Source organism: Sciurus vulgaris, assembly GCF_902686455.1.
Source record: "Sciurus vulgaris genome assembly, chromosome: 14".
NCBI classification, from domain to species: Eukaryota; Metazoa; Chordata; class Mammalia; order Rodentia; family Sciuridae; genus Sciurus; species Sciurus vulgaris.
In genome coordinates, this window is record NC_136475.1 from 78,713,892 (window position 1) to 78,725,525 (window position 11,634).

Below are 11,634 nucleotides of genomic sequence, written 5' to 3' on the forward strand. Positions count from 1 at the left end.
CCACCCCACCCAAAAGCCTGTGTTGAAAGCTTGGTATCCAGCCTCAGGCACTACTGGAAAGTAAAAGGACCCTTTACAGGGTAGGGCCTTCCTTGATGGAAGAAGTCCGGGGTAACGGGGAATATGCCCTTGACCCTGACATTAGAATTCTAGCCACCCTTATTTCTGGCCACCATGAAATCTGCAAGCCTCCATACCACAGGTTCCTGCCATGAGATATACTCAGACATAAAGCAACAGGGTCAAGTAACGATGAACTAAAATAAAACCCCTGAAACTATGAAAAAATACATCTTTCCTCCTTATAAAAAGATTATCTCAAGTTATTTTGTTACAATGACACAAAGCTAACACAACAAATGACTACAAACAAAACTGGGCACATTTTTAATAATACCAGTGTGCTGCACTAGATTACCAATATCCTGGTTGTGGTATACTACAGTTTCCCAAAAATGTTACCAAGGGGAGAAACTGGGCAAAGTATACAAGCAATTCCTTTTTTCCATATTATCTTTCATAACTACAAGTGCATTTACAATTTTCTTAAAAATTTCAATCAAAAAAAGGCTGCATAAGCAATGCCACTGATATGAAACAAATCGACACTGTCTTTTGTTCTGATCTGGATACACTGTACATTTTTGGGGTCTCCAGAATAATAGTTTTTCCATTTTCTGTCTTATAACCTTAGATGCTGTTTCTGGGTCATACTGGAAAAGTAACATTCCATCACCAGTTGCTATTTTCTCTCTCTCTCTCTCTCTCTCTCTCTCTCTCTCTCTCTCTCTCCATATATATATATTTTGTTTGTTTGTTTGTTTGTTTTGTTTTGTTTTTAAATCTTTGGAAAGAAATTCAAACATCAGCAATAATTTATGCTTGGCAACCCAAATTGAATGGCACTGCCTTCAAAAATAACATTTCTCAGGGTGCAGTGGCCCATGCCTCTAATCCCAGAGACCAGGGAGGCTAAGACAGGAGAATCAGCCTCAGCAACTTAGTGAGGCCCTAAGCAACTTAGTGAGATCTGTCTCAAAATAAAAAATAAAAAGGGCTGGGGATGTGGCTCTGAGGTTAAACACTTATGAATTCAATCCCTGGTAAAGAGAGAGGGAGAGGGAGAAATGTAGCAAAATGTTGACAACTGGTGAATCTACAGGAAGATTGCAGTTCATTAACCAAAATCTTACTCCAATCGTCTTCAAATTCCTTTTCTTATAATCAAAATAATAATTTAATTATTCCATTATTTATCAATTATTCATCTTTTTAAAGGAACCTACTCTGTCATTACAGGACCTGCACCAGTCTTTGGATTCAACACAACATTCTTTGTAGCTTCTTCAAAGTCCTCCTTTGTGACAACCATCTCCATAGTCAGTGTTCGCATGCAGATTCCTTTAATTACGCAATTTATATTTTATGCCTAATAGTCTATTATTTGTCAATCAACACTCTCAACACACCACCACTTCTCTGTTCATTACAGTTGCTATCACAGCAACTGCCTGGGCAATCTTGTATTATTACAAGTTCAAACAGACTGCCAGTCTTTCTCCTACCATTCGCTCCCTTCTACAAACCAAAGAATAGCAGTAGTTCCTTCGCCACACCCTGTACACAATTATGAATCATAATCCTTGAACATTGTCTGTGTGTCCTATCTGCACTATTTGCAAAGGACAAGTAAACCAAACAAAATACTTGATATTTGGTGCTGAAACTTGTCATTTCCCAATCTTGTGTCACCCCACCCCTCCCCAGAAAAAAGCAACTCCACTTTTCAAATTTAAATTGATTAGAACTACCCTATCATTGTTATTTTAATATCCCAATGAAATTCTCAGAATGGAAAACATGGTCAGAAACATAGTGGGCTCTGGATTCTAATCAAAACTCCACACTAGCTGAGCACAGGTGTACAAACTGTAATCCCAGCTACTAAAGACCCTGAGGCAGGAGGATCACAAGGTAGAGACCAGTTTGGGAAATTTAGCAAGACCCTATTCTCAAATTAAAAGTAAAATATGGACCTGGGGTTGTGGCTCAGTGGTAGAGTGCTTACCTATCACGTGTGAGGCACTGGGTTTGATTTTCAGCAACACACAAAAAAATATTGTGTCCATCTACAACTAAAACTATTTTTTTTTGGGGGGGTGCTGGGGATCGAACCCAGGGCCTTGTGCTTGCAAGGCAAGCACTCTACTGACTGAGCTATCTCCCCAGCCCCTAAAACTATTTAAAAAACAAAAACAAAAACAAAAGTAAAAAGGGGCTTGAAGATGTAGCTCAGAGGTGGAAGGTCTCTGTTCAATCCCAAGTAGGAAGAGCTGGCTGGAAAGGGAAGGGAAAGGAAGGTCAGGTCCTTCACTAATTAGCCATATGACCTTTTGAAAGTTACTTCACCTCTCTGAAAATTTAATGTAGGCTTCACTCCAGCATTAACCTTGTATGAGTCCAAGGAGGTCTATGTAGACATGCACAACAAAAAGAAATAGCACCAGGCACAGTGGAGCACGTCTGTAATCTCAGCAACTCAAGAGGCTAAGGCAAAAGGATCACAAGTTCAAGGCCATCCTCAACTCAGTGAGGCCCTAAGAAACTTAGCGAGAACCAGTCTCCAAATAAAAAATAAAGAGCTGGGGATGAGGTTCAGTGGTAAAGCATCCTTAGGTTAAATCACTAATGCCAAAAAAAGACAAATCTGCCTTTAATATCTAAAAGTACAGACCAGTGATCCCAAAGCAGGGGAAAGTACTGTGAAGGATCCTCTAGACTCGCTGACCACTAGTTAATAGCAGCTATCACCTGGAACAGAAGGGACGATAGAAAGCTGAGTAAAACGTTAAATAGTTTTGTGGTTTGTTTGTTAAGGGGTGTAAAATACACTTAACAAAACTTATCACTAACCTGTAGTAAACAACACAACATTAAATTCACCATCTTAACTATTTGAAGTGAGTGGTTGCTGGAGACAGAACCCAGGGCCCTTCACATGCTAGGATGCACTCTACCACCAAACTACATTTTAACCATTTTTAAGCTTGAAATTCAGTAGTGTTAAATACTATCTACCTTCACATTTCTAAGTTCAGCATCACAGATATTGAATTAGTAGACTACCCGTCAGTTAGTTCAACTAACCACAAAAGAAAAATATTTGGGGGAAAAAATTGCTTCCACACTGAATATGTACAGATTTCTTATCATTATTCCCTAAATAATACAAAGTAATTATTTATACAACATTTACACTGTACTGCGTACTAAAGGCAATCTAAAAGCTGGGTTATTTGAAACTCAGTGTTAGAGCACTTGCCTAGCTTGCCCAAGGCCCTGGATTCAATCCCCAGCACCATAAGGTGAATAAAAAGGTAATCTAAAGATTATTTAAAGTATATGACTAGGAACTGAGGCTGTAGCTCAGTGGCAGAGTGCTTGCCTAACGTGTGAGACGCTGGGTTCGATCTTCAGCACCACATAAAAAATAAATAAATAAATAAAAACAAAAAAAGTATGGCTGGGATCCTAACTACAATAAAATTTGTATTAAATATGTTGAAATAGACTCTACTTGCCAAGAGCGGTGGCACACACCTGTAATTCCAGTGGCTCAGGAGGGTGAGACAGGAGGATCAAGAGTTCAAAGCCAACCTCAGCAACAGTGAGGTGCTAAACAACTCAGAGAGACCCTGTCTCTAAATAAAATACAAAATAGGGCTGGGGATGTGGCTCAGTGGTTGAGTGCTCCTGAGTTCAATCCTTGGTATCAAAAAAATTAAATAAAAAGGCTCTACTTCATGTATAACTAAGAAGAACAAACAAAAAATCCCCAGGGATGGGGAGGCTGAGGCAGGTGGATAGAAAGTTCAAGCCAGCCTCAGCAACTCAGCAAGGCCCTAAGTAACTCAGTGAGACCTGTCTCTAAATAAAATACAAAAAAGGACTGGATATGTGGCTCAGTGGTTGAGCACCGCTGAATTCACTCCCCAGTATCACCAAAAAAAAAAAAAAAAAAAAAAAAAACACTAGCAATAAATATTAAATAAAGTGTATGGGAGTATGTGTGTTGATTATATATACTTTTTTAGGGGAAGGGAGTACTGGGGATTTGAACCCAGGATAGTCCACCACTGAGCTTTATCCCCAGCCCTTTTTACTTTTCATTTTAAGACAAAGTCTTGCTGAATTGCCCAATCAGGTCTTGAACTTGTGATCCTCCTGCCTTAGCCTCCCAAGACACTACAATTACAGGTGCACCATCCCACCCAGCACAAATGCTACACTATTTTACACGTGACGTGACGTGGTCCATAGATTTTGGCACAGAGGGCCTGGAACCACTTCCACTCTGACACAGTGGGAGAAGGATATATGTAACATTGTTGTGAAACAGATCTATAGAACTTTTTCATCTTGTCAAACTGAAAAGAATTGTTCTGAACCCAATTAAACAACTTCCTATTTCCATCTCAGGTCTCAGTCCCTGGTAATCATCATTCTACTTTATTTCCACCAATGTGACAACTTTAGATACTTTTTGTGTAAGTGAAATTATACAGTATTTATCTTTTTGTGCATTTTAACCAGTTTTAAAATATTCTTCTAAGTACAATTCAGTGGCATTAAATACATTCAAATGTTATACAAACATCACCATGACCTATTCCCAGAACTTTTTCATCCTCTCAAACTAAAATTCTGTGCCCATTAAAAAATAAAAATAACTCCCAGGACTGGAGTTGTAGCTCACCAGTAGAGCACTTGCCTAGCACGTGTGGGGCACTGGGTTCGATCCTCAGCACCACATAAAAATAAAGGCATTGTGTCCACGTAAACTAAATACATATATTACATATATATTATATATTTTTTAAAACACTTTCCTCTAACTTTGTCTTCCACAACCCAGAAAGCACTATTCTCCTTTCTCTATGTATTAGCACATTCTAGGGACCTCACACAATATTTGTTCTTTGTGTCTGGCTTATTTCACTTCAAATCATGTTTTCAAGGTTCATCAGTATTGTAGTTCTTATTAGAATTTTTCTAAGGCTAAATAATGTTACACTGTGCAAATATAACACACCTTATTTATTAATCATTCTTTCACTGATGAACATTTAATCCATCTTTTGACTACTGTGAATAAATATGCCCATGAACACTACTGTACAAACATCTGGTTCAAGTCCCTACTTCTAATTCTTTTGGATATAACCTGGAAGTTGAATTTCTGGATCATATTCTTAATTTTTAGAAAAAATGCCACATTATTTCCCACAATAGGTGTACCATTTCACACTCTTACAAGCAATGCACCAGAGCTCCAAGTTCTCCACATCACACCAACACTTGCTTTTTATCAGTTTTTGTAACAGTCATTCTCATGGGTATACAGTAACACCTATGATTTTGATTTGCATTTTACAAATTATTAATTATGGTGAGCCTCTTCTCATGTTCTTACTGGCCATCTATACACATTCTTTAGAGTAAAGTCTAGACAGATTTTTTTTGGTTTGTTTTTATTTTATTTATTTATTTTTATGTGATGCTGAGGATTGAACCCAGTGCCTCACACGTGCTAGGCAAGTGCTCTGCCACTGAGCTACAAACCCGGCCCTAGAGAGTTGTTGTTTATTTATTTATTTTTTTTATTTTTACAGGCTACATTTTGATCCATAGTACACAAATGGGGTACAACTTTTCATTTCTACAATTGTACACAATGTAGACTCACATCATTCATGTAATCATACATATGCATAGGGTAATAATGTCTGTCTCAGTCCACTATCTTTCCTTCCCCACCCACTCCCACTGGATAGTTTTTAATCAATCCTAAAAGTACAGGTTCAACTGAGAAAAATTCCTTAGGCACTGTGGCATTCCTACAGCATGAGTTGCTGTCTGAATGTCATAGGAGAGCCCAGACATGTTTAATATGACAAAGATTTGGCTCATTTCTCCAAAAAAGCAGCCACTCTACTGAAAATTAACTCACGTTCAATTTAATCAACTGGTTCAGGTTAGTAGACTCAACCTATTCTTCCAAAGCTAGCAAAAACACTCAAGACAAAAAAAAAAAAAAAAAAAAAAAAAAAGGATGCATTATACCTCTCCAGGGGCAAAAGCTTTTACTAATTTATTCTTTTTACTCAGAGTCCAGAGACTCTATTTCCCAATGGAAGATATTTCCTATGGAAAAAGCAATCATAAATCTGGGTGAGAGGAGGATTTTAGCAACATCAAAAGACAGCATATCCAGAGGAAACATCCCACTAAAAATTTGTGCCATGTGGTAGTTCATGTTACTACCATATCACTAATGGGTAATACTTTCCTGAGTTCACACTGCCAGGAGTTATGACCAAATCAACCACTGAAATCTCATCCAAAACAACTTTCTTAAACAACTGCTTTTCAATCTTTAAGTTTCAAAGATCAGTTTTGTCCTAAGATTACATTAGCCAACAGTTAATATTCTTAAGTAAAATCTGATCCCAAACTACTTCACAGAATATTCAGAAAGGAGATAAAAAAGAAAATATTTACCTAGTTCCAATCCTATATTAAAAGGATCCTGACTGTATGTATCTATTTATCATGAACCCATTAAATACAGGAATTCTTCTAGGTACTTCACACTTATGCCAAATAAATACCAAGATCTTTGCCCTTGTGTAACTTACATTCTAGTGTCCTCAGATTGGCTTTGAGATTGGTTTAGCGTAGAACATACCAGTAATTTGTTTTTGCAATTCTGTCCACAATAAGTCTGACCATAAATGTCTTACAAAATTTCTAACTGCAAACATGTGAGAACTGAAATTACACAGAAAAATGTATAAATTCAAGTCTTCATAAGTACTATAAAAATCATATATCTAAAAAAATTCTTTTGTCAAAGAACCAACCATCATTAAGAGAAACAAATGTACCTGAAATAATGAGTACCTACCTTATTTTGACAGTCTGGTCTTTCTGAACACCTGTAAGATAATCACTTCTGTAACAAACCTCAGTCAGTATGGTGGTACACACCTGTAATCCCAGCAGCTGGGGGGCTGAGGCAGGAGAATCCAAGTTCAAATCCAGCCTCAGCAACTTAGTGAGGCCCTAAGTAACTCAGTGTCTCTAAACAAAATACAAAAAAAGGCTGGGGATGTGGCTCAGTGGTTGAGTGTCTCTGGATTCAATCCCCAAATCCTTAGTATCAAAAAAAAAAAAAAACCAAACAAAACTCAGCTGCTGGAGTTAGAGGTGTAGCTCAGTCATGGTTAGCATGCACGAGATTCTGAGTTCAGTTCCCAACACCAAAAAATAAACAAACAGTAACAGATAACTCACAAATATCTCTATCATTTATATTTAATGCTCTAAGTGAAAAAACAATGTCTGGGATGTAGAGCATTGGCAGGGTACCTGCCTGGATGCACAAGGTTCTGGGTTCAATTCCCAGCACCTCAAAAAAAAAAGAAAAAGAAAATATCTCCATCAACTAATATTTAAAATGTTCTAAAAGTAGTATACAAAGTATTTCTAGTTATCTGCACATTAATCAATGGCTACTTTAGACTGTCTAAACATGCACCATTGGTAATTACTAGCCATATGTGGCTACTGAGCATTTGAAATATGCTTAATCTAAATTGAGGTGAGCTGTAAGTATAAATTACACTAGAGAAAAACAATGTAAAATAATTGTTTAAAATTGCACAATAAAATAACATCTTTTTTAATTAAAAAAAAAAAAAATTGTAGCTGGAGGACAGCATGCCTTTGATTTTTTGATGTGGTCCTGATAATCAAACCCAGTGCCTCACACATGCTAGGCAAGTGCTCTGTCACTGAGCTACAGACCCAGTCCTAAAATAACATCTTAAATATGAGTTAAAACATTATTTAGCCAGAAGGAGTGGTGCAGGCCTGTAATCCCAACCACTTGAGAGGCTGAGGCAGGAAAATCACAAGTTTGAAGACAACCTGGGCAAGTTAACAAGAACCTGTATCAAAAAAAAAAAAAAAAAAAAGGTGGCAGCTGGGGGTGTAGATCAGCAGTGTAGCATCCCTGGGTTCAAACCCCAGCACTACTAAAAAGAGAAAAAGTGAAATCATATATGCAGCTCACATTTCTTTTAAAGAGCACTGGTTAAGATAATAGTATACTACCAAATATATGCAGAGCTCATATGAATGCTGAAGGTGTACTGTGAATTTAAATCATTTTCTCAGCCTGCACTAGTTAATACCTTTTATCAAAACACATAAACATGGGCTGGGGAGATAGCTCAGCTGGTAGAGAGCTTGCTTTGCAAGCACAAAGCCCTGAGTTCGATCCCCAGTACCGCAAAAAAAAAAAAAAAAAAAAAAAAAAAAAAACACATAAACATGAAAGACTAAAATGAAATTGTTTAGCAGAGCACAAATATTTGAGGGACCACTGAGTGGGGACATTCAATTCATAAAGTAACATTCTGTCACACAACAGAAGACTCACATATTCTATATGCACTGTGCTCCTACAAAAATGCCTGGCACCACCCTGAGAGCTTTACTCTCACTCAAATCCTAACTAGCCTATGTAGTTGATACTATTATTAATATTATTTCAAAAGAAGCCGGGCACATTGCATGTGCCTATAATCCCAGTGACTTAGGAGGCTGAGGCAGGATGATCGGAAGTTGGGAGGCCAGCCTGGACAACTAGGTGGAGACCCTGTCTCAATAAAACAAAAAAGGCTAGCTCAGTGGTAGAGCACTCCTGGGTTCAATCCAAAGGAAGAAAGAATCAAAAGAATAAACTAAAGAGAGGTTAAGTAACTTGCCAAAGTTGCAGAGCCATAACCTGTGGAACTAGGATTCCCAGCCAGCAGGCCTGATACAAAACCACTACACATCCCAAGGACTACACACAAAAATTATGCCCTTTTCTCACAGGACAGATTTTCCAAAAAGACTGGAGTAGATGAAGATACTGCTTTGCTTCCTACTCTCCATGCTATCCTGCTCAAAGGCTGGTTAAAACTGATCACATGAATTAAATCCTTCCTCTCCAGAAAGAGTATACCTCACCCCTCTAGCCCAATTCTTAATTGTCCTTCAGACTTCATTTTATTGATTTCTTTTTTTCTTTTACAACACTGAGGATTGAACCCAGGGATACTCCACCCCTCAGCTACACTCACAGTCCTTTTATTTTTTTTTATTTTGAGACAGGGTCTGGCTGAGTTGCCTAGATGGCTTTAAACTTGCGATTCTCCTGCCTCAGTCTCCCAAGTCACTGGGACTATACCACACTTGGTCATAATTGATTTAAGGCATCATGTCCATGGCAAGGCTATTCAGACTCCTCACAATTTAGACTAGTCCCCTCTCTCCCTGTGCTTACTACTGTAGCACTGCACTACTGAGATTGTCCTCACCAGAATGCTGAAGGGGTCTACTGCATCCACCACTTATACACAGTGCCTATACCAAGTGCCTAGCAATAGGTGTTCAATAAGTATTTGCTGACTGACCAAACTCACTGACCCACTCAGCTTTGGCTAAAAGCAAAATATTAAAGCAAACTTTGTGCTAAGAAGTGCTAATTCACAGGGCAGAAAACAAGTTCTAGGTTTCATGAAATTTATGACACTCCAACAGTACAGTACTCAATAAATAATGATGATGACCCCCTTCCCCAAGAAGATGATTAAAATAAAAAAACTTATTTAATAACTTGTCCAAATTTATTTCAATGTAACTTGTTTTATGAGAATGAGGTAAATTCCTGATAAACATCACAAGAAATTCCAACCAGCGATTTCAATAACAGTAAAAATTGGCTGAAACCAGTTTAATCCTGACAACTCCCAGAGTTCAAAGACTACTGCAGTTGCCTCTCCAAATAACCTTATTATAAAATTAGTTACATTTTACAAAGGGTTTTTATTTCACTGGCCCAATGCAGAAGATGGGCTCCCAATGACAGGCAACCAGATGTTCTTCAAGGATTTGTGGGAGGTAGAAAGTGAATTCCATGCACAACTACTTTAGCACACAAGTAATGTCAGTGCCAGAGTCAAAAGGGACTTTCTTAGTCTTCCCTTTTCTTTTCCTAAACGGGAAACCAATTGAAAGGTCAACCTTTAGCTCTTACTTCCACAACAAGTAATTCCGAAACATGTGGCGAAAGTCTATTAGAAGTCCTCAAGGCTATGAAAAGCAAAACACTTTACTGTAAATTCTAGCATCAAATCAACCAGAAAAGAAAACTCGACTTCATTCTGTCGAGTTGAGGACAGAAGCTGATCGTGTTTCTCAGATTACTGCTTCTGTTGATGTCTTGAAAAACACTGTGAAGCAAACATGCCATAGATTCCCACCCCAAGCACCAAGAGCCTCCGATTGTTTGACACATCAATGGATCAGTCAACGCGGCCAACTCACTTTTCCCCTCTAATTTGCCTTAATTATTCTTCACACAAACCCTCAACTTCACTCCAAGTTGTGGCCATATGGAATCTTCTCTTTGCCCCCAAGTATAAATTCAGGCCTTTACCACACAGTACTGCTTCAATCCCAAACACTAAAATATCTCTTAAAAATGCCACACATGTAGCAATTCCACGCAAACATGGAAAAAGCCGGTCAAGTCGCTTAAAGAAACAGGCAAGATTCTGGAACGCTGTAAACTGCTGCATATTTTCTATCAGCGGGCACTGAGCGGAGTGGGAGACCTTGAAAGCAGAAGACCGGATGGGAAGCATGGGAAGACCCCGCCCCAGTAAGCTCAAAGCCGATTCAAACAGTAACTTAGGTCTGTCGTTTGGAATCGGAATCACTGAAACAAAGGCGTATATTACGGGAAGCAAGATGTCTGGAGTAAAGAAAACGGCTCGCCGCTACAGAGGCCGGACACCACCCTCCCACAGGTCTTACCTATGGTGGAAATAAAGGTGGTATTGAAGGCATCATCCGAAAAACGAAAAAGGACGCAGGTCTTCCCCACTCCCGAGTCCCCGATCAGGAGCAGCTTGAAAAGCAGGTCGTACGTCTTCTTCGCCATTGGGAGGAGCGGCTCGGGCTCTCGCCGCCGGCGGCCCCAAGGGATCGGTCCTTCTCACCACGGCCAACTCCTCACCCGGGCGTTCTTGGGCCGGAGGACCGGGGAAGCGTGGGAAAAAAGGAGGGCTAGAGAGGACGCGGACGACCTACGAACGGCCTCCTCAAGGAAGCCTCGACGGTGGCGGCGTCCCGTGCCTCCGAGGGCGGCGACCGCGGCTCCGCAGCCTCTCCCAGCTGCTCCGCCCGGTTCCGGGGAGTCGGTCGGGACAAAATGGCCTCCCCTCCCCCTTCAGGGCTGCTCGGCCCGGACGCTCCCACGGGCGAGCTAGTGAGCTCTGCCGTCGAGAGAGCTCGGAGGGCGGGAGGACAGCCCCTCCCGAGCAGAAACTCCGCGATAGGACGCGGCGAGGACAGCGAGGGAAGACCGCGAGCGGACGAACCCAGCTACATAGCCCCAGGAAACCGAGCCGCCCCAGCCAGAGCCACCTTTTCCCCGTGCCCTCTCACGCCGGCGTGCGCGCTGCCTGAGACGCACGCAGGGACGTACGCCCGCCCTTCCCTCGCGCCCTCGCCCTG

The 11,634-nt window shown here is 40.2% G+C and overlaps 1 protein-coding gene across 1 annotated transcript in view; it reads right to left on the reverse strand.

Annotated features, from left to right (window-relative positions):
• The window catches only part of RAB10 (RAB10, member RAS oncogene family), an 87,037-nt gene extending 75,451 nt beyond the window's left edge, over positions 1-11,586 (reverse strand). The window contains exon 1 of the mRNA XM_079111091.1: positions 10,933-11,586. Coding sequence (XP_078967217.1) covers positions 10,933-11,059 — 127 coding nt within the window. The 5' untranslated portion in view covers positions 11,060-11,586. The remainder of the gene's footprint in view (positions 1-10,932) is intronic.
• Between the last annotated feature and the right edge of the window lie 48 nt (positions 11,587-11,634).